This window comes from Kogia breviceps, chromosome 14, assembly GCF_026419965.1.
Source record: "Kogia breviceps isolate mKogBre1 chromosome 14, mKogBre1 haplotype 1, whole genome shotgun sequence".
Lineage (NCBI taxonomy): Eukaryota > Metazoa > Chordata > Mammalia > Artiodactyla > Physeteridae > Kogia > Kogia breviceps.
In genome coordinates, this window is record NC_081323.1 from 62000597 (window position 1) to 62023477 (window position 22881).

The 22881-nt window shown below is 55.6% G+C and overlaps 1 protein-coding gene across 10 annotated transcripts in view; it reads left to right on the plus strand.

Moving 5' to 3' along the window:
- CLEC16A (C-type lectin domain containing 16A) overlaps positions 1 to 22436 on the plus strand; it is a 210485-nt gene extending 188049 nt beyond the window's left edge. For 3 of the 10 annotated variants that reach the window (XM_059036134.2, XM_067013945.1, XM_067013941.1), the window contains 2 exons: positions 8532 to 8693; positions 18908 to 22436. In XM_059036134.2, the coding sequence (XP_058892117.1) occupies positions 8532 to 8693; positions 18908 to 19263 (518 nt within the window). In that variant the 3' untranslated portion in view covers positions 19264 to 22436. Of the gene's footprint in view, positions 1 to 8531; positions 8694 to 15175; positions 16323 to 18907 lie in introns of all 10 variants that reach the window. The other 7 variants (XM_059036137.2, XM_067013946.1, XM_059036135.2 and 4 more) reach the window with 4 other exon arrangements.
- The last annotated feature ends 445 nt before the right edge of the window (positions 22437 to 22881 follow it).

Consider the following 22881-nt stretch of genomic DNA (forward strand, 5'->3'; position numbering starts at 1 on the left):
GCCTGGCCCAGTGGGTGCGCCTCTGTCGGACTTGACTCTGAACCCTGCTTCCGCGCTCCCCATGTTCTTTGAACAGTTGCGGGTACTTTGGCTTTTCTGGTGTGGCCCCCGACTCCGTGGCTCCCAGCCCCCATGGCTGGGCATCACTGTCATCCTGCCGGGGGGAGTGGCTCCAGAGCCAGCCTCTCGAGTCAGAAACGTGGACGAGAAAGCTCTGTGTCACCTGTAGACTCTGTGGGCTGCAGGCTGAGTGCCACACTCAGTCCCAGCCCAGCGCCTCGTCTTCGGCCCCAGTGCTCAGTCAGGCTGTGCTGGGAGGTGAATGGGCAGAGCCTAGGAAGGAGCCAGCGAGGGGAGAAATAAGACCACGGCTGTGCTTGCCGTCTTTGGCTTTGTGCGCGAGGTCACGGGGCCGATTGATTTTTTTACTGTTTCCCAGCATTGAGGAGTGGTGAGAAAAATACGAACACTGCATCCTCACAACCTGAACCACAGCCACGGGACGAATTTGCTAATGAAAGGCCGACCCGGGGTACCCCCCGGCCCCAGGGTCCTCATTCCCCCGAGACTGTCGAAAACCCAGGGCCCGGGTTTTGTCCGGGTGGACAGCCCTCCCCTCCAAATCTTAGATCTTTTTCCTAAAAGAGGTCTCTTGAAAAGTGGACTTCTTTGAAGCACATCCATGTGAGCCTTAAATGGCTTGGGGTCATGTCCTTCAGACTCAGAAGGCACACATGTCAGGAGCTGGGCAGGGTGGCCTCAGCTGTGATGGCCCCAGTCTCAGCCTGGAGCAGAGGCCCAGGTGGACAGGAGACGTGCTTGGTTTGACTTGCCTGGGGCTGCCTGCTTCTTTTTTTAAAAAGGGAGGTGAAGCGAGTTGTTGGCAATTTAAAAAATCAGGAGGTTTTACACCAAAATCCAGATATCCATCTTCTCTTGAAGAACAGGGAGTCATGGCCACGTTCTCAAGTAGCAGCAGTCAGGAGAGGCTGCGGAGCTGCAGTTTCCAGTTTTCTGCAGTCTCCACCAGTCCCTGTCATCTCCCTGACACAGGCTGAATGTCCCATGTATCGTGTTTATTTTCCTGATAGAAGAGAACGGTTTCTCAGTGCCCATGTCACAATCCAACAAGGGGAAACAGATGGCGAGTGGGGAGACTGTCTGCCTTTCACCCCTGGCCTCTCCTCTTTCACCAGTGTTACCCGTCCAGCCCTTGGTGCTCAAGTTTGCAGCCTGGAGGCTCGAGGCTTTGAGTTTCCCCCCTGACATGTCTGTGATTTTCAAGGGTAGCTTCTGCAGAGGTTCTAGAAAAGACAGGGGACGGGAAGCCCACCCTTGATCAGGCACCATGCAGCCAGGGCATTTCTGTTTTCATCTTGCATATAAACTAGAATTTCACTGTCGAGAAAAAAAGTTTGCAAAGTGCTGTGAGGTGCTGTTCTCTTTCCAGAACGAGGCCCCATCTCCAGCCAGGCAGCTGGATCTTCCGAGAAGCTGCCTTCAGGGACCTTGCCGAGGAGGGTGTAATGGGACAGGAATCTTGCACGTGACCTGGGATGTCACAAGAGCTAGGTCACTTGGGACAGTGTTCCTTGAGGTCTTGGCTCCCGGGAAGCGAGAACCAAGTGGTAACCTCAGCTTGCCCTCCCTAGAAGTCATTCTGGTACAACTTTTCACTTTCCACCCACCTTTATTGTTGGACTCTCACCGTTTAGTTTGTGTTTTCGTGGCTTTCAGCATTTAGTATTTTCATTATTTAATAGCCATGGCATTTGGGTTTGGGTTTTAAAATATCAGTCACCTCAAATCCTTCCTGGAAGCGGGAGATCTATAGGAGCGTCTGTAGGGGCAAGGCTGTGGGGTGAGGTTGGTGCCGTTCAGTGGTCACAGTCCCCGAGATGACGTCCAAGCCAGTGGGGTTCCTTCCCCTTCAGCTCTCTAAAAGGTCCCTGTGGAATCCCCTACCTGCTCAGGTAGTTTTCACACTTTCCAGTTTTTAACCTGAAATAGTTGCACTTCAGTCGCGTAACCAATATCTGTTATATATAGTGTGCAAAGCAGCACAAGCTCTGGACAGACCGAAGAGGTCAGCTGGGGCCTCCCTGCTCCTTGGAGGTTTAGGAAACCTTTGGCTCAGACCCCCAGTTCTCTTGCCTGCACACGTGCAAGCCTTCCCACCCTTTACTCTCTCGTGGTCCCGGCTGTTTCCAGGTCTTGGCCTTCATGTGTAATCTCTGTGTGGCCCGGTGTGAACCCAGATGGAAACACAGTTCCTTCACTGTGTCTACCAAAAAAAGTCCACTTGCACCACACAAGGAAAGAGTTGAAGGAGCATTTCCTAAAGATTTGGGGAGTCGTGGGGGTCACCTCCCCTATCTCAGTTACCGCTTCTCCTCTTTCTCCTCACTCCACCTCTCCCAGATTGCCCCCAGGAAGTGCAGGGCAGCTTTCCCTACACTGGAAGCTCTGGAGGCCGGCTAGTCCCTGTCCCTAGAGAGCTCAGCTCACATCCCTGCCTTAACAAAGCTTTTTCCCAATTGTCAGTTAAGATTAGGTTCAACTACATAATAGAGAAAAACCCCAAAGAGTTTTATTACCCTCTCAAGGAGAGGAAGCCTATATGAAGGTAGTCAGGGGCTCCACAGAGGCATCAGGGACCCGAGATCCTTCCTGCTCAGTGCTCTGCTATCCCTAATATGTGATTCATCCTCGTGGGCCATGACAGCTGCTAGAGTTCCAGCCATCACATTAATGTTTCAGGAAGCAGAATGGAGGAAAGCATACCTCCTTCCTTTTAAGAAGCCTTTCTAGAAATCAAACACGTCACTTTCACTACTATCTCATTGGCCACAGCTTCGCCGCAGGGTCGTGCCTAGCTGTCAGATTCTGTAATTGCAGGTGGAGGGGAGAATGAGTATTGGGAGACAGCTCACAATATCAGAAACACTGTCTAAAACCCTCTGAACCCCAGAGGATTCCAGGTGCTAGCTGTTAAAATAATGACAGTTGTTGCACAGAATAGCAAAGCATCTTTGCAGTCAAGTTTCTTATTCCCTACTTGGGCATATGCCTTATGTGGGCTGATGGGGCCCCAAGCCTGGACAGGGCAGGCTACGGGAGCACAGGGGAAAGAACCGTTAACCCCACTGGCTGCAGAAGCTCTTGCCCAAGCTGGCCCTGAGCTGTGTGAGCCCTAAAAGATAGGAAAGGGATCTGTGAAGACAGGAAAGAGGCAAGAGGGAATTCCAGACCAAGGGAACAGCCCAGCTGAGGCCAAGAGCAAGTGGTTCTTGTCACACAGTCTGAGATGAGACCTGCCTGAGCTGCTAGAGGCAGGCGGCCCCATCTCCACCGGGCCTCCCCTCACCCCCACTGATTGGGGCGGGGTGAGGGTAGGGTTTGAGGAGGGAGCTGACAAAACGTTGCTGGGGGTTGGAATATCCCTGAGTCCTGTGGATCTGACCAAGAATCCAAGGATACAGAGCAAGAGATTAATAACTGAAACGCCAACGAGCACCAGGCACGTCAGGTTGGGGAGGGGAAGGAGCCAGCTCACCCCCTCCCTCCAGTTGCTGCCACACACAAATGGGGCCCAGCGATGCCAGATCTTTCTTAAAGAAGCCAGAAATCCAGACTTGTATGCACAGTCTCCCAGTGTGTGAATGGAGGTGCCTAAAACAAGCAGACAAGCACAAACACGATGTGAGCAAAGCCAGACACATCTGCGAGCCTCTGGACTGTGGTTGGCCGGCACTGGGCCCTGCCTGCCAAGGCATCCTGCTTCTCCTGGGGAAAGCTTCGTGGGCGTTCCACCCAAAGATAACGGTGTGCCCGACGTATATTTGGGGTGCACTTTTCAGCGTCTTCTCCTTTGTCTACATCCCCAAAAGACTGTGGGGTTCAAGTCAAATTCAGGTTTACAGGTGAAAAGAAAACTACTGGCCATTTAAGCCAGGAGACACTCACTCTACTGTGTTTCGCATAAAGACGTGAAGACTCGTGGAGAAGAGGGGGCTTGTCCAAGGTCACAAGGCCGTTTGGGCAGAGCTTGAATTCGAACTTGGGGTTCTGACTCCCAGCCCAGTGCTCCCTCTAGCAGTGGACCTAAAATAGAAGGCTGACCTTTTTGTGGTATTTTTGTACTTGACAAACGCTGGAGAGTTACTCATGAGTTCACCTTCCCAGAATAATTGTCAGAACGGGGCCAGAGGGCAGCAGGATGACCCCAGCCTGACCCTGTGAAGCCCAGGGCTCCTAGAAAGCAAGAGATGCATTTCACCGTTGGCCCGCCTGCTATGGAGCTTGGCATCTGGCCCCGGCTGTGGGGAGGTTCTTAGTGGGTCCAGGGTGGAGAGCTTTGGAGGCCAGAACAGATCCCAGGGCTGTGTTAGGGGCCCGGCAGCTTCAGCCTGCCCAGCTCCCAGACGGCTCGTGTGCCTTCCTTCATCCTCCATTCTTTTTCTGGTTCAAGATACTATTTGTGGTAGGAGTCTTGGAAAATTCAGACAAGCACAAAAAAATTAAACTGAAACTCACCATAGCAAACCACCTGGTCCTCCCCACGACTTCTGCTTCAATCCCTCCCGTCTGTTTGCTCTGCTGCCCGTACAAGGAGGGAGGCAGAGCCTAGATTTTTTTTTTTTTTTCACAACAGTGGGAGCAGGTGGGGCGTGCTCTTTCTAACCTTTTTTTATTTACTATGTCTTGAGCGTTTCCCTTGGCACTTCGTCTGCTTTTACGACAGCATGTCTAAGAGCGGCCAAGGATTTGGTCACCCCGGCGTAGGAGACTCAATTTGGCTTTTCCCTGATTAGTGGATGTTCCAAGTGCCTCCAGCTCCCTGTCACACACACCAGTGCTTTGAACATCCGTGGACCCACCCACGGCGCCTTCCGCAGCATCAGTCAGGTTCTAGATATGGAATCAGCCGGCTGGTGTGAAAACCCATACGGCCTTTGATACGCATCTCACAGGCTTTTCTTGAGACATACTCGGGGACGACCAAGAATTTTATCTGCTGGAGGAGCTCTCAGGGAGACCTGTTTGCCTGTGCCCTTGTCCCATGATCTCTGGCGCATCTGTGCGTTTGCAAGTACTTGGCAGCCCGTGTGTGTTTGACTCGCGCCCAGAAAACCCCTCGGCACCCCCGCCAAAGCTAGTTCATCGAGAACTGCCTCCCCGGGAGAAGAGCAGGGGGCCAGGTGCTTGTCTTGAGTTCTCTGCAGAGCCCTCCTGACATGTCAAACCGGCTCTCAAAGTGTTGCCACCTCTATTTGGGGGAGGAGCCCCATGAAATTGCAAGGGGAGTCTGGGCACCGAGCTAGAAAACAAACAAAAAACTTCGCTGAGCCTTTCTGAGTCCCCATGCCATGGAAAGAAGGGAGGTGGATTTTTAGTAGCAGCAGACAAGGGAAAGATGCATTCAGTTGCCTCTGCTCAGCTAGACCCGCAAATGGGTGGTATCAGCGTTTGGTGATTTTTTTTTTTTCTCTCTCTAACTCTTAGCACCTACAGAAGGTGCACCATATTTTTTGTCAACCTATGGCTTGACCCCTAATCCGTTCTCCAAATGAAGGAACTTGAGTATCCTGACCTCAGTCTCAGCATCTCGTCTGCTACCCCACACACTCCACCCCACATGTCTTACAGTAATAAACCAGGGCGTTAAAGTGCATGAGAGAGAAGATGTGTGTCTTTTTTTGGGCGGGGGGGCTGCTTTGGGTCTTCGTTGCTGCGTGTGGGCTTTTCTCTAGTTGCAGCGAGCCAGGGCTACTCTTCGTTGCGGTGCACAGGCTCCTCATTGCGGTGGCTTCTCTTTGTTTCAGAGCACAGGCTCTAGGCACATGGGCTCAGCAGTTGTGGCACACAGGCTCAGTAGTTGTGGCTCGCAGGCTCTAGAGCGCTGGCTCAGTAGTTGTGGCACACGGGCTTAGTTGCTCCGTGGCATGTGGGGTCTTCCTGGACCAGGGATCGAACCCATGTGCTCTGCATTGGGAGGCAGATTCTTAACCACTGCGCCACCAAGGAAGTCCCAAGATGTGTGTCTTAAGAGAAGGGGTGGGTGACCACCTTGGTGACTGCCACGTCATTCCTTCGTTCTGGCTGGGGCGTTTGTCGGGAGTATAACAGGGTCGGCTTAGTCTCAACTCTTTTACCACACTCTCCAGCCCCTCTGTACATGGTTCTGATAAATAAGCAGCTCAAGGAAAGCTGTCCTGACATTTTGATTTGTTAAGGAGTGATTCGTTTTCAAGGCAGATAAACAGCTTGTAAACTTGGGGGTTTACCACTTGTAGTGATTAAGAAGTAAACAGCTATTAAGCTGGTTCTGTGGGGCTGTGGCTGCCTGCCCCCTGGGAATCTTCCTGACTGGTGTTTGGATTCGCCTTGATGTTTGCCATGCTTAATCTGAGGCCCTGCCACCACACACACAGTATATCACATGATGCCTGTTCCGGAGAACTCCAGCACAGTAATCCTGCTGTTCTCTGCCATAGGTAGGGGTGGGGAATTTACCTACCATGCTCCCTCCGGGCCTCGCATCTGCATGCAGTCACATCGCCTGAAACCCAAGATGGCCTGCCCGAGATGGCCTGGCTGGGGGTATAAATAGACCCAGCTTTTGATCCTTAGACAAAAATAATCTTACACAAACATTAGTACAAAAGAGCTTCTCCACGGTGGCTGGGTGTGGGTTCCCCTAAGTCCTGAGGTGGGGACAGAGCACTGGGTCCCCTTGCATGCCCCCCCACCAGGCCTGCCCACCAGTGGGTGGGGGGAAGGAGGCTCAGGGAAGTGGGGAGACTTGCCCACGACCCCACCGCTGGGAAGCGAGCGGATCAGTATGGAGCCCAGGCTTTCCTGGTTCCAGAGCCAGTGCCCCCATCCTCTTCCAGGCTGTGCACACTGTTTCCGTTGAGGGCCAGGGAGTGAGATATTTCAGGCTTTGTGGGCCATGCAGCCTCTCTTGCAACGGCTCAGTGCTGCCATTGTAGCTGGAAAGCATCCACAGGCAGAATGTAAGCAAAGGGCCTGGCTGTGTTCCAGTAAAACTTTATTTAACAAACAGTCAGAGGGCCATAGTTCTTCAACCCCTGCTCAACACCCCGCTGCCTTCCTGAGTTCTGAGAAAGGCATGGTCAGGCCTGGAGAACCTGCTGGAAGAAGTGTCAGTGGGCTCTGGGCCAAGTTGAGATGCAGGCGGCACAGGTGGAGAGCATGAGGTTTGGGGCCGGGGTGAGTGTGCTCGGGGTGGCGAGGCTTGATGGGACTGGCCAGGAGGGTTGGGGTCCCCACTCTCAGGTGGGAGGAGGACTTGCCCCCATCCCTACCCTGACTTGGTGCAGAAACAGGCTGGGGCACAGAGCACAGAGCTCTTGGGGAACCAGCACAGTCTGCACAGGCTCCTGGGAGCGTTGACGAGGAGTTTGTTCCCTGGGAGCTTTTCCGTGTTTCGTGGATGAAATCAGAAGCCGCGGCCCTTTAGAAAAGCAGGCTGTACCAAGGGCAGGAGTCACGGTCTGGGAAGGCACATGCCTACTGGAGGAGGGGTTCCGGCACGGCTCGGTCAGAAGGGCCCCCTCCCGTCATAGAGAACAGCCTGGTCCCACTGCATGCCAAGCGCCGGGCAGGCTGGATGGGCCTGCTTGTACCCACCTTGTTCTCCCCTTGTACCCCGGCTGCAGCGGGGTGGGGAGAGGCCGGTGACACATGGCCCGCCAGCAGCTGGGAAACGACACTGGGCACGCGTTCTAGAGGTTCTGCTGGTGAAGCAAGGTTTGCCCAGGTCTGCAGGTCTCCAAATGCTGAGGCTCCTCCACTCCCCCAGGCTCTTCCCGGGCTGGGAAGGCTGCAGGCCCCAGAAATGTGCGGTCCCCATCTCCAAACCTGGAGTTGCTCTGAGGGCCAAGTGAATCTCTGTGATTGCTAGCTTTTCACCAGAGCTTTCCTTCCTCCCACCAAACTCGCCACCAGACCCACCAGGGCAGAGCAGATTCTCTGGCAGGGAGCGTCTTCAGGGTCTCCCCTCCCACCCAGTGCAGCGTTAAGGGCCCCTGGCAGAACTCAGGTGTGTGAGCAAAGGTCCCGAGGTTCGGCCGTGAGGATGTCCCGAGTCCCTCTGTGAACTTCACCAGGACGCCTCTGAGCCCCGAGGCTGGGTGTCCCCTTTAAGGGTGCAGCCGGCGCGGTGCAGAGCCAGCATCAGCATTGATTTACGGCTCAGCCCCGCCCCAAGCCCCCCCGCACCCCGGCTCCATGGCGGCTGCACCCTTTCCCTTGAAACAGCTTCGCAGCATGTCCAGGTCAGTCCCAGGCCCGGCGAGCTCAGCTGATAACGGGGAGCAGACCCAGACTCCGAAGGAGCCGGCTTCACGTCGCTTAGCGCCACCCTCACGCAGAGGCCCCCAGCCCAACCTTCGTGGTGGGAGCTTGCCCCAGGGGGCCACACGCGCAGTCCCCGGGGAGGTGGCACCCCTCCCGCCGGGCCGCCTGTCCCTCCCGCTGGGTCACATCCCCGCCTTGTCTTGCAGGCTTCGCCGTGGCGCAGTGCATGAACCAGCACAGCTCGTCCTCCCTGTCCTCGCCGTCGCCGTCTGCCAGCGGGAGCCCCAGTGTTAGTGGGAGCGCCAGCCACTGCGACTCGGGGGGCGCCCGCTCGTCGTCCAGCCCCTCGGCCGCCCAGAGCCCTGCAGGTATTGGCCACGGACACGGTGCAGTGGGGGGACTTGCGGGAACCCTGCGACCCCTCCACCCGAGAGCCCTGACCCCCAGCTGCTCCTTACCACCGTGTCTGGCGACACTGCCACTCGGGGTTCCACATCCGCTGGGACATGCTGTTGGCGGCGGGCGGCTGGCTCGGCTCCCCGCAGGGGAGGAATCACTCCCTTTGCAGGCTGGCCCACTGGAAGACCTCCCCGGTGGCAGGTAGCTGAGCCTAAATTCTCCCCATTATCACCTCCGGAGTCTTAGGTGTCACGAGGAGGGGTCTCCCAGACGTGATTGTTTGAACTCTGGCGAAAGAATTGTGTCTCTGCTAATATTTTTTTCTCCTCCATAACACACCAGTTTCTTCTTTAAATGTTTGGTGCAGTCCAGTTGTCCGTGACGAGGGGGTGCATCTTGCCGCCCTTTTGAGAGTCTGTCAGGGTGGGCTGGAGTCACATCCTGCCCTCCTGTAACTGTCACAAGTACAGATGTGGCACGGAGAGACCCCATGAGCAGGGAGCCTGGAGTGAGACGTGTGCGTGGTCCCCCTGTGCTCTGGGCTGCCGTGAGCCCCTCACACGTGAGCACCTCACCACAGTGCCTAAGATCCCGGGAGTGAAGATGCCGGCTTATTTCCTGAGCAACACGGCCCCAAAATGCAGCCAGAGGAGCAGGGCCTTGTGAGTGCATGACGCTTTGCACCCCGGCGAGTGACCCGTGGGTCTGGAGGGCCCATAACTCTGGTCTGCGCCCCCATTTGGGGACCCTCAGTGTCCTTTGCTGTTCCTGCAGGGTCCCATCCAGAGCCCTCACCCATCATATTTCAGGGACACCTGCGCAAACTCTTGTTAAGTGATGGATCGATGGGTCTTGACAAAAGCGGTGCTCCAGGGCGGCAGCCACCACGGCGCCTGGAAATCGGGGGCCCCTGGCCACCGTCCACTCGGCACCAGAGACAGAGATCCCCTTGGGCTCCCACACCTCTCTCCGGAGTTTTCAGTTTCCGCTTTTCTCAGCAAAGGGTTAACCCCGCCTGGTCTCCATGCCTGTGGCTCAGGGCACCTCTTGCCTGCAGCCCCTCCCTCCTCCTCCCACAAGCATCCATTACCTCCATCTCCAACTGACATTCATGAGGCCCCGGCAACAAGGTGACCCTCAAGCCACCTCCTGTGGACCCCCATCCACTCGGCACCTGCTCCCCTCCCTGCCCCAGCCCGGGGAAGATGACTGCCCTGTCTGAGCTATTTCTGAGCCCGACTTAAGGTTGGCTGTGTATCCAAGCAGTTGCTGCTGCCGTTCCCAGGCTCGTAGCTGGGAAATTCAGACAGAGCTTTCTCAGAAGCCAAGATCAGCCCTCTGCCTCCCCCTGAAGCCTGGTCTCATGCTGGCTCTGGGGGCCAGAGTGCAGGGTTGTGTGTTTATGTGCTCACGTTGGTACCCGCGTCCTGCCTGCATGTGCACGGAGTTCTGTGTCTCTGTTGTGTGGACCCAAACACACACACATACTTAGAATTGCATTTTGGGTGAAAGGTCTCTTCCTGGTGCCGCTGTGTATGCCTTTTTTCATTTTTGAGGAGGCGCAGCCAACAGCTAAGCGAACCAATGAGCCATACACTTCTTTGCCTGCAACTGAAGCCAGCAAAGACCCACATTATCAAGATCGTGCCTGGGTGTGCAGCTGTCCACCTGAGTGTGGGCCCTGGGGCTCTGCACCTCGCCCACCTTGCACCTTGCGCTAGTTTCTTTGTTCTTGGCCTCCCTCAGCCCCTCCATCCCTACCCCCACCATTCCCTGCTCAGTGCCAACGACATGGTCTTCTCAACCCAGAAATGCAGGGGCTGTTAGCCCGGCTGTCAGGTCGATAAGTGATGGTCAGGCCCCCGGGTGTCTGCTCCCGATCGGTGTGTCCCTGGCAGGCCTGCGGAGGCAAGCGTGCAAGGCCCCATTTTTTATGCTGCCTGACAGTAAAAGCCTGGGGCCCAGCCTGCCTGTCCAAATCTCCGTAGACACTGAAATAACTCACCTCCTGATGCAGGGCCGTCCTGTTGGGCGGCTGGTGCTTCATTCTCCACTGAGGAACCAGCTGTCGATCCCTGGAAGGAGAGAGCATCGGTGCCCACGGGCTGGGCAGCAGGTCTCAGGAGGACCACCAGTCACTTCCTCTCAACGCCAAACTTGCAGGCCGGCCTTCAGCCACCGGGTGCATCCAGAGAACAGCCTGTGGGATTTCCATGTTCCCTGTAGGGCAGGTCTACCCAGATGGTTCCAGCATCTGCCTGGTGTCCTACCAAGCCATGCTGGATGGAAGAAGGGAGGCAGGTTTTTGTTGGGACAGGTGCCCTTCTGCCCGTTCCCTGGCTGACGTCAGCCCAGGGTGGTGGCCGAGTGTTCAGGCTTCTGATTTGGAAGCCACCAGACTTTCCACCGCAGGGCCTGGCCACCACCTGCCAGAGGGAGCATCCTTGGAGGGCCAGCCAGGCCGCAGGATGGGCCAGGGCCTCTCCTCCACAGCCCGCACAGCCTGGATGGCAAACAGCTGCAGCCCAGCCACGGAACCACTTGTCCTCAAAGTGGTTTTGGAGGACACAGCGCAGAGTCAGAAGCATTCCTGACCCTGTGTTTCCAGAGCTTCCCGGAGTCCAGTGGAGAGCAGGCCCTTTGCAGCCGGAATTAGCAAACTTCAGGGTCTTCTTTGCTCTTGAAGCCACACTTTGCACGTTAGGAAAGCATCTGAGACATACCATCTACCAGGGCATGAGACAGGCCCAGTTTTCCGTGTCTCCGCTCCATGGGTTCGAAACCTGGAATTGCACAGGGATACCTGTAAAAGCCAGGGGCAAGCCCTCGCACTCTCAGCCGTTGACGTGGCCTGGGCCCCCCGCCCCCCGCTCAGCCCTCTGGGTGTGCACCCGCCATGGGGCGTCCCGGTAGGCACTGCTCCCAAAACCCACGTGTCAGGCACGGTGCTCACAAATATGTTACAGACACCCCCTTGTTGCGTCCTGCCACCCTCCGCCTCACACTGTGCTGTTGAAAACATGGGGGCTCGGAGAGGTCACGCAGCTTGGCCACGCTGCTGCAGCTGGTAGCAGGAGGGCCCAGATAGGGACCTTGGCAACCCAGAGCCCTGCTCCGCCTCCTGAGACAGCCCAGTGGAGCATCGCTTCGGTTCCTAAGTCTGTCCCAGGTGCCTCCATGGGGCGTCACTGAGACCTGGGCCTCGGGTTCCGATTGCAGTTGGGGGCCGCCTATGAAGGGCACGCATCTCTCCTCCCCACACGACGGTTGCTCTAGAGCCAGATGAAGAGCCTCAGCCCATTCACAGAGGCCCAGGTCGCTGTGCAGCCCCAGCCAGTGAAAGCAGGGCTATGCAGCTCCGGGGTGGGGTGGGGGGGAAGCCCAGTGGTCCCCAAATCAGCAGCAAAATGGACCCCAGACGGCCGCCTCTGCCAGCCCAGATGGGTTCACCCCCAGATGAGGGTGTGAAACTGTTCTGATGCTCGGATGTGTTTTCTGCCTCCGCCCTCTGTTCAGCCCAGGGGACCTTAGCGTTCCCTGCCTGGGGTTGAAAGAGGCCCACGCTTATCCCTAATACGGATTTCCTCAGCTTCCCATGGGGCCTCCAGTCTGAGTGCCTCGGGCCTTGTGGACACCAGGCTTGATCTCAGAAGGGTCCCTCTGAGCGTGGACCTCCACCTGCCAGCCCTGACACCCCACCTAAGAGGCTCTTCTCTCTGCCTCTTACTACCTCGGCCTTGGTACCCCACATCACCGTGCGCTACTATGCACATGTCCTGGGCACAGAGGGTAGCAAAGCATGGAAGGCACAGGCTGGCAGGGGAGGCCGAGTCTTATCAGAGGACCACACAGATAAGTGTCCAGTTATAAGCTGTGAACTGGAGGCCGTGGGCAGGGCCAGAGACTCCCAGAGGAGGTGTCACTGGAGGTGAAAGCCCGAGGATGAGGGGGTGACTGGGCCAGGGATCCCTGAAGAAGGTGGCCTTTGGGTGTCACACAATCCACCAAGGCCCAGCCCGGAAACTGCCTGGTGACGAGTTGATTCCTTTTCCCTATCTTTCTGGGATCTACCTATCAATTCCACTCTTCCACATACAGACCCAGGGGGCGGTCTGTGTTTGAGAAATAGCCCCTGTGCCCATCAGGGCCGAGGCCCAAGCGGCAGCTGCAGACCCAGCGCAGACAGAGGGGCCATCACCAGAAGGGGGAAGGGACCCCGCCCAGAGGCGCCACCACTTTGCCAGTCGCCCAGAGACACCCTCTGCACTGCTTCTGAGTCTCCTTCACACACCAAAGGCACATGGTGTGAGTGGCTTCTTGTGAGTGGCTTCTCAGCAAGTACAGGCCCTCAAATCGGGGCCAAGAGACACCCCAGACTGACAGAAAGGTCAAAACTGAATTCTGTGGTAACCAAAGGAACCAACCAGAAAGAGTTGGGGGCAAAGGGGATTTTATTTTCATTGTCGATTATCTACCTGTTAAAGCTGTGCCCAACAGGGTTTACTGTCTGGTTTTAGCACCTGATGCATGAGCCCCCCTGTTCCCACTGTCCTTTAAAGACAGTGCCCTGAAATCCTCTAGTCTTTGCGGGGAGAGCTGGTCGCCCCACGCTGTGGCAAAGTCCAGGAACCTCTTGCCTGCTCATCTGGCATAGCCAGCCTCGTGGGCCTCGGCTTGTTCCCCAGCGAGAAAATTACGGCGCTGGAATCGGCATTTTTTTTTTCCTTAAATATTTTATGGTTTTGAGAAGCTGAAATTGCAGAAAACATATGGCGGGAGAGAGAAAATAGACCCAATTTTAGAACCAAATGTAGGATCAGTAAGAATACTTTAGAAACATCTTCTGGGTTATGCCTGTACACGCGCGCGTGCGCACACACACACACACACACACACACACAGAGCGTGGGATTCTAGTAAGAAAGCCATCTCCTCAGCTAAGAGCTCTGTGACCTACACCAAGTTCCTCAAACAGCCACTCTGCCTCCAATCTCCAATCTGTTGCGTTTCACAGGCGTTCTGGGTGAGACTTTGAGGAGGATGACAGAAAATCGTTTAGTTAAAAATGAAGTCAGACTGAAGGCCAGGCTGCTCTTTCCAGCGTCCATTTTCAGACCCAGGGAGTTCTGAAATGGGGCCACTCTGACTCTCCCCTAAGGGTTTATAGAAAGAAGGAAGAGCTTGGTTCCTGGTGGCCCTGTGCTGGGAGCCTGACGCGGGCCCTGCCCTCCCTCCCCCATCCTCACCTGCACCCTGAGACGACTGTCTGCAAGTACGACCTTCACCCCAGAGCACCGTCCCATTGGGGCCAACTGAGCACCAGACAGCCCAGGGCCGACCTGCGCGTTACTGAACCCGGGCACCGTGGTCAGGAGGGACTTTTAAGGACAAAACCCCAAGCCAAATCTCTTTTCTCCCCAGTTTTATCCATGGCGTTAATTTTTTTTTATTGCGGTGAAATACACGTAACATCACGCGTGCCGTTTTAACCATTTTGCAGCCTACAGTTCAGTCCGTCTGCCTTGTTGTGCTCTGTGGCACTCATCTTAAGCTCTGCTGTAATCCCTCCCGATTGTGTCTCAGAGGTGGCGGTTCCTCCCCAGGGAGATGCTCCTAACATTTTTTTTTTTTTTTTCCCACCATTCAAAAAATTTATTTATTTATTTTGACATCTTTTTTGGAGTCGAATTGCTTTACAGTGGTGCGTTCGTTTCCGCTTTACAACGAAGCGAATCAGTTATACTACATATGTATATGCTCCTAACATTTTTGTTGCAGCCACTTGGCATCTGCCCTCAGATCTTGCTGCTGTGGTTCAGTCTTGGTTTCAAAGGTGCGGATCACCAGAGTGTGTCCGGGAGAGTGTCACCTCGTGGCTGGGGAGGGGGGTGACTGGGGAGGGGGTCACGGGAGGCTCTCCCGGAGCCGCGCTGGCGGCTTCGGTGGCTTCGGTAGCTGCCACTGAGAGCCCTCGGCCTCATCGGTTGGGGTCAGAAATCCACCTGTTTCCCTAACTGCTTTGGCTCCGATCCCCGCAACCACACCCCCTTCCCTCCTCAGACTGGCCCAGGGCTGCAGGTTTTTCATCTTCACCGACAGGCAGTTCTGTCCCTCCGCCCCCGAGGGTGCTCCCCGAGACCAAGTGTCGCCGATGACCCCGAGAATTTCCTTCCCGACACGACTGACCTCCACCCTCTTTACCCGTCTTTGAGTCCCACAAGCGGATGATCTGGTTCTTAGCTGTCCCAACACCGCCTCATCGTGGGGGGCGGAATGGGGGTGTCCTACCTGCACGGGGGCAGCGTCACCAGCACCCTCTGCGTCAGGCCCCCCTGCCTCACGCTCTCGTCGATGCTTCGCGTCCATCGCTGCTCTGTGTCCCCTCTCCGTGTCCCCTTCTCCGTCCCGTTGTTAAAGGCTTTCTATGATCTGTCGCTGTGTTTCCCTCTAGTCAGGAGTGGCAGGAAAGGACGCCGGCGAGTGTTCAGCCTGTCGGAGGCCGACAGTCACGGCGGCCACTGGGTTTAGTGCTTCGATCGGCGGCTGTCACGGCACCTCTGGCACGGTCACTGCAGGCAGGTCTCCTCCGGTAGCCTCCTCGGCCCGCGACGCCCCTGCACGCTGCATTTCCACACCAGCAGGCTCCCAGGACACCAGGCGAGGGCACGGGGAGCCCGGGCCACCGACCCGAGCCATTTCCTCAGTTCCAGTCCCTTTCTGGCCTCATCCCGCCTGAGGACCAAACCCCCGGCCCTTCACCCCTGTGTCAGCTCCTCCGAGGCAGCCCCGGGCAGCCGGGAAACGCTGTCCTCCGCTCCAGGCTCAGTGCAGGCCCTGAGCTAGGGGGGTTCTCCGGCCCCATCCCCGCAGGGCCGCCCCCCCCCCCCACCCAGTTTAGGCCACAAGGGTTGGGCAGTAGAATTTGCAAAAAGCCACAAAGAAGTCAACTAGTTGCTTTTTTTCTTTTCCTTTTCCCTTTATCCCCCAGCCTTGCTCGAAGCTAAGTGGTAGATTCCATCACATTCCAGCCAGAGGCCAAGTCATTTCACTTGTAAGCGCGCTGGCGGATGTGACTCCATCATCTCCCCTTCTTGCGTTTAGAGCTCCAAATAGTGGCCGCGGGTGGGCCGTGGTCACTGCCACCCCCCCGCGATGCTTCTCGTAGGGTTTCCCACCTGTGCCCTCCCGCTGGGCAGCTGCACTTGCCAGGCAGGAGCCTTTGCCTTCTCTTGCGTTTAAAAGCTGCTTCCTCTGAGCTTTGCCCTCCAACTTGCTGTGCTGCGCTGTCCTTTTCTTCCCCATATCTCTCAGTCCCACCTACCCTGGCCCGAGTACATCCAATCCTCATTTTTATTGGAAACTGTCACTCACTCGCCAGGGGTCAGCTGAGCCCCTGCCCTAGAGCCACAGATCAGCTTCTGAGGGTGCTGTCCAGGGACTTAGGGGACCTGCTGCCTTGGTGTCAACTTGAGGCAGCACCATGGGGAGGCCGAGCATCCCTCACGGGAACCTGGACGTCGGGCTGTCCCGCTCCAGCCTGCACTCGTTTCCTGGGTCAGGCCCCAACTTGTGCCCTCAGAGCTCGGAAACACCATCAGGTGAGCGAGGCCAGAGGGTCAGCGGTGACCATTGCGGGTTGACCATAAACTGACCATAAACTGTGTCCTCGCTAGGTAATTTCCCCCCCGTGAAAACTTGGCAGAGTTCTTTTTTTTTCCCACCTCTTGAATGCATAAATTTGTAGCTAACATTCAGGAAGCAGTTCTTGGTTTAAAAATAGGTAGATAGGGGGCTTCCGTGGTGGCGCAGTGGTTAAGAATCCGCCTGCCAATGCAGGGGACACGGGTTTGAGCCCTGGTCCGGGAAGATCCCACATGCCGCGGAGCAGCTAAGCCCGTGTACCACAACTACTGAAGCCCACGCGCCTAGAGCCCATGCTCCGCAACAGAAGACACCGTAATGAGAAGCCTGCACACTGCAACGAAGCGTAGCCCCCACGCACCACAACTAGAGAAAGCCCGTACACAGTAATGATGACCCAACACAGCCAAAAATTTTTAAAAAATTTTAAATAGGTAGGTAGGTAGGTAGGAAGAACATTGTTGTAGGTGATGGGTAAGAGGAGGTTATTTTTCCTATTAAAAAAAAAATAGGAAGAGTCTGTTTTTCAGGGGGAAAAACAACCCTTTTAATAAAGTTGTTGGTTCTTTTCCTAAAGAAGGAACCAGTTTTGTGTGTGTGGCATCGTTTGCTGGTTTATTTGTTTTCTAATATATTTGATAGCAACTTTCCCACACACTTGATCATTCTTATCACCAGAAACCCTGTTAGGGATCAGCGAAAGAGGTTTGTCGGCCATTTTGAGTATCTGCGTGCAAATGCAGACCCAAGCAAAGAGGGAATTCTCATAGAGAAGTCTGGAGAAAATGTGAAAGAAATGCTCTGAAGCTCTGTCTCCAGATGGCACAGAAGTGCCCTTGGAGAATCAGTCATTTCTAAACTGCCTCGTCAGCAGCTCAGCTGACACCTGGGCCCTTATGTACGTAAGTTCCTGGACACGCTTGTTTGAAGCAAGGTGAGCCTGTGCTCAGAGCCCCGCGTTCAGATTGCGATGGGTCCACAACCTGAGCCCAGGCCTTGAAACCAGCCCGTCACCACAAGGCGTACCGAGTGGAGCAAATTCATTGACATTCAGAGAAAACAGAAAGTGTGTGGGGTGTTTACTCAGCATTTGTGGGCTGAGATCACACCTCAAATCATTTTTTCCACTAGTGCTCACCCATGTCCCACTGCCACCCTCTCAGAGCGAGGACAGACCCAAAGCCCCATGTAGTGGTTTTCTCTGGGCCTTATTTCTCTTTTAAAAAGAAAGAAAGAAAGAACGAAAAGAAGAAAAAAGGCCTTGTGAAGTGACCTGGGGCCTTTCCGAGCTCACCGTGCCCGGGAGTCCTGTAAGAAGCTACGACATGTCCTTTGGGAGACTTGATCTGTTGCTTGACCTTCCCCTCCACGCTGGGGATCCTCTTCCTCTCCTTCATCCCATTCTGTATGCCCTTTGGTTTTATTTTGCTCTTGGTTTTTCCATTCTTTTGCTCTGTGTTCAATTTGCAGTTCTGTTTTGTTTTGGCTTTTCTTAAGAAAAAAAAAAAAAAAAAAAAAAAACTAACTTAAGTGGAATCACATTGAACCAAAAAATGTCTGCCATCATCCCAGGGCCCAGAGTGCTTTCAGATTCATTGTCCACACAATGTCCTCAGCTCCTTGTTGGCCCCAAGATCTGTGACAGAGGAGATTTGCTTTCCAAGCGAGATGCCCACGGCCTTCATACCCATGTTTTCAAATCACTGGCACATGAAGTCCTGGAAGATGTTTCCCATGAGGAACCCCAGTGGCAGCTGGTATCTCTGTCCAAGCCAGCTCGTCTTTGGAAAGCAAATAGGCCACTTGTCTGTAATCTAATCATGGATTTTGAAAAGCACCAAAAAAAGAAATTGCTGCTCCTAAAATAACTGCATCGGGCCGCTCCTTCCTCGTGATGTGGTTTCTCTCCGTGGCCCCTGGGGGAGACCCTCGGGATAAGAATGGCCTGAGTGATCACAGCCCCTTTCTGGGTGCTAACTCAGCACTTAGAGGAGGAGCAGGCAACAAAACCACAGTCTGAGGTTTTGTTTTAGTTTTGCAAAGCTGAAAAATTGTATAGAATTCCTTTTTTTTTTTTTTTTTTTTAATACTGCAGTGAGTTCCCTCTTGGGGAAATGTTACCAAATATGGACTCTGGGAATGGCCTGAGGTGATAAGCACACCCAAGCCTGTTCTCTCCCTAAATGCATATTTATCATCAGGCAGGTGGTTCACACACAGAGCCTGTCTGAGCTGTTTCCTGGCACCAGGAACTGGGCTTCTGGAACCCACTCTTAGATTCTGCACAAGCCCCTAATGTGTCCCTTGCATCACAAGTCAGAGTAACCATGGGCCCTGACAGATTTCCCGCGGGCCTAGGTAGGGCTGGATTTGCCAGCTTCTGTGCCCCCAGAAGGAGGAAGTGGAGACAAGCTATTCCCCCAGCACATCATCTCCCAACCAGACCTCCCTGGGCCTTTGTTCAGGACGGGAACAGAGGGTGCCAACGTGAGCAGAGCATCTCAGAGCTGAGCATACCTTTGTTTTTTTCTCCCGCCCCCAGATGACCCCATGACTATGGAACAGCCTCAGCCTAACCTTCCTGACCAGTTGGTGATCGTCAGTGAAACAGAAGCAGAGGCCAGGCCCAGCAAGAGCCTGGTGAGGAGCGCAGACGTGGAGACAGTCAACCTGTGCCCCAGCCTCATCCCCGCCCAGCAGCCCACCATCTCCCTGCTCTGCGAGGACACTGCCGACACGCTGAGCGTGGAGTCCCTGACACTCATCCCGCCCGTCGACCCCCATAGCCTCCGCACCCTCACCGGCATCCCCCCGCCACCCACACCAGCCACGGTGGGTACAGGGACCCCGTGCGAGGGGGCTGCGCGGCCAGAGCCAGCGGGCCCCGCCGAGCACTGAGTTGACCTCCCTTCATGCGTGCGGCCCCGCTGGCAGGGACCCGGAGCAGCTGACACAACAGACACCTTGGGAGCATCCGAAGTTCTCCTCGGCCCCGGTAACCGCCTCGAACCATCCTTGCAGTCCTTTGCTCCGTTTGAATTCCCCTTTTACTTCACACCTCTTTGAGAGCAGGCTGGGACCAGTGGCGACACCCCAGCGAACCCAGATGACTGAGGCAGAGGAGATTGGGCTGGTGTCAGAGCCCACGGCCCCAGGGCAGCAGGACCCACCGACAACACTTCCTTCATCAGCCAGCCCCTCCCCAGTCTCGAAGGTCCTCTGCCCCCATCCCCAGTGAGCACGGAAGAAGCGGACATGGTCACTTTGTGTAGAAATTTGTAGAAAAGCAAACTTCAATAAACATCTCCTTTGGATATTCTGCTTCTGGCAGCAGATGAAAAACATCTATTTAAAAAGTTCAAAAAAAAAATCCTCCACCCTAAGGTCTGATGTCATGTTAGAAGTGTAATATTACTGTTGAGATTTCATTTTCATTTTGCCTTGAACTTCCCAGCGTTTGGGGTTTAGAATTCTCAGTCTGCCTTTCTCCATTGTCTTAAGGGATTCTCATTTCTTTATTACTCACTAACTCTGCAAGCCTGTGGAATGATAAAAGTCCCTTCCTGGAAAGGTTAGAGTATTTTTTAAGCAAAAATAAGGGAGAGACTTGTATTCTCAGGTACACACAGAGCTGGGAGGGCCAAAAGTTTCTCTGCCGTGGCAGCCCAGGGACCTTGCGTCACCCAGAAGATCTTTCCATGAAGGGGATAGTGCGGTCAGCTCCCCGCTCAAGACCATTCCTCGTCTCTCCAGACTGAAGCCAAACAGGACGGTTTTCCAGCATCACCTTCGGTTGTCGCCATCTCTCTATTTGTCTAAGAAAGAACGATTTGGGACTGCAGACACTGCAGCGCCCGTGGCCGTGATGGAAAGAAAAGGCCATGGAAACCATCCCCCGAGTCCGTCGCCTGCTGCTCAGTGGTGTGGGTGCCCGCATGCAGGGACATCCCGAGGGCCAGCCCCCGCCCAGCTGCAAGGGCGTGATGTCCGAGCTCACAGGGCCGTCCTAGGAGCTCGGGGTTTGTTCCTCTCAGCTGCTGCCGTAAAGATGCAAGCTCGTTTTTAAAATGGAAACCCCGAGTTCCTTCTCCATTTGGGCTGGGTGTGTGCAGGCCAGGTCTCTGCTCTATCCGATAAAGCTCCCAAGATGTTCTTTCTACTCAGCCAGGCAAGGCCAAGCGACCCTCACCTCTCTGGTTGATGCTCAGACCTTCCAAAACTTGCCTCCACGTGTCCCACAGGAGTGCCAGCACCCATGGTGTCAGTGTTGGCCAGTCCGGGTTACCAGGTGGCCTCAGGAAATGCTCCACACGCTTACCTCTTAGAGGACCCGGTCCCCAGTACCTCCCCCAATCTGCTGTCAGGCAGGGCCTGCCTGGGCCAGACGTCAGCCTCCTGAAGGAAACACACTGGTCCCCTGAGGAAGGGGAGTGGCGCCCGCGGGACAGACCTTTCCAGCCTTAAGAAGCCCTCCAGGCAGGTGAGCCCAGCCAGCACCAACAGGGGAAAGACCCAGCTCAGAAAGGCAGCCATTTAGGCAGAAATGCCAGGGGGCCCGGCAAGGAGGGACAAGCCATGACCTTCAGGAGAGGCCCCTGGAAAGGACAATGGAAAGAGGGAGAAAGTCCATGTTGTCAGGGACAGGGGCCCCACTGGTTCTCCTGCCAAGATACAGGGGCAGGCTAGCCCCAGAGCCACTCACTGCCGGTTTTGAAACGATTCTGGAGCAGCAGAAATGAGAGAAGGCCAGTGACCTCCCAGCCGGTGGCATTATCATGAGGAACAAGCCGAGGCATGTGGACCCTGCCCTGGGACCACCAGCCCGCCATCTGAAATCCAGTGGCTCCAGGTGGCTTCAAGCTCTACAGGAGGAAAGTCTTGGCCGGGGGACAGCATGCCCAGGAGGACCCGCAGCAGTATCACCCAGGCAGGAGAGCTGAACACAGCCCAGCCTCCATGGGCTCTTGAATAGCAGGTGCGATCAGGCCAAGCTTCCGCCCCACGTCTGGCCCAAGGGCAGGCCTCTCCCCGGGTGGGCTCGAGGGGTTGGTTGTGGGCAGCCCACAGCCGGCTGGCAGCCAGGTCTCCACCATCTTGGCAGCAGTGGCACAGCTATGTCTTCAGGAGCCCCCAGAAAATCTAACAGTGGGGGCACCTCCAGAGGGGCCCATCCAGACAGCAGGTGCTGGGACTCTGGGGCAGAGAGGTAGAGCCAGGAATCCTTGGCGAGCCTGGGGCAGGGGCCGTGGCCAGCCCGGGGCAGGGGCCGTGGCCTGTGACACGCGAGTACCGGACTCGGATCTCTGGGATCGGCCTCAGCAGGCCCATCCAGCCCACCATCTCCATGGCCCTGCAGAGACCCTCCCCAAGTCCACATCGGGCCCACTGGGTTTGCCAAGTCAGGGGCAGGGCTGGCCACATGAACCCCCAAACGTCAGCTTTGAAAGTTGCCGGGGAGAAGCACGTGTCCTTTCCAGTTTGGAACTTGAGCCAGCGAGGGCGCCTCTCAAAGTCAGACAGGTACGTGCCCCCAACACCCCGGGGGGCGGGTGGGAGGGATTGTCCTCCTGCCACCAGTAGGCCCTCTGTGCTGCCCTTCCCCCATCAAGCCTGCCATGCTCGCTGTTCTCTGCGGAAGGCAGCTCCCACCCAAGCACCTGCACTGCGACCCGGGGGTGAGCGAGGAAACGCACCTCTGTACAGGCATACACCGAGATTTCTCTAAGGTCTCAAGATGCACTGTTCAAAAAGGCACAGGGTGAACCAATTCTCATCTGCTCTTCTAGACGCAATAAATAAGAAATATTTAATGTAGTCATGATGACATTGGGCATAAAATGTAAGGGTTCCTTAAGTTCCTCTGAGTTGAAAATATGTAAATAATTCTTGTCCCAAGAAGGAGCAGGGCTGGGAAACCTCATGCTTCTGGGCTACGGGACTGTTCCAGGGAAGTACCTGCTCTCGCCAGCATGACTCATGTTTCGCGGGTACTGAACACGAGGGTGGAAATGAAAACTGGAACTTCCTTGTAAATCTGAACTTGGCAATAAAAGAGAAAAAGTTACCAAGAATGTGGCTGCTGCTCCATGGCTCTGTGGCAGGAAGGCCACAACCAGGCCAAGGGGAAGGTTGTCAGCCGTCTGCAGCTGCTTGGCGAGGGGCAGCAGCTGGGCCCTCCCTGCCCCCACCCTGGCCGAGGATCCCCACTTCCTAAAAGGGAGGTGGCGGCGCTTCTACCCAGGGCTGGGAGAACGCCTCAGGTGCTCCCTTCAGAAAGGGCCCCAGCCCCAGGCAGGTGCCGTGAGCCTGCTCCGTGTCTCCATCCCTCAGCTGTCGGGCTGCATCGAGCCTCAGGTTCCGTGCCGGAGAGCGGGCTCCTTACAGCCCCGTCTCGCAGGCGGAGCTCGGATCCTGTGCGATGTGGCTGCCGCGCCAGGGCAAGCGAGAAGGGCTCCCCACCGAAGACAGTCAGGTGAAGTCGTGCGAGGCAGGCGGCTTTCCCGAGCACACCGATGT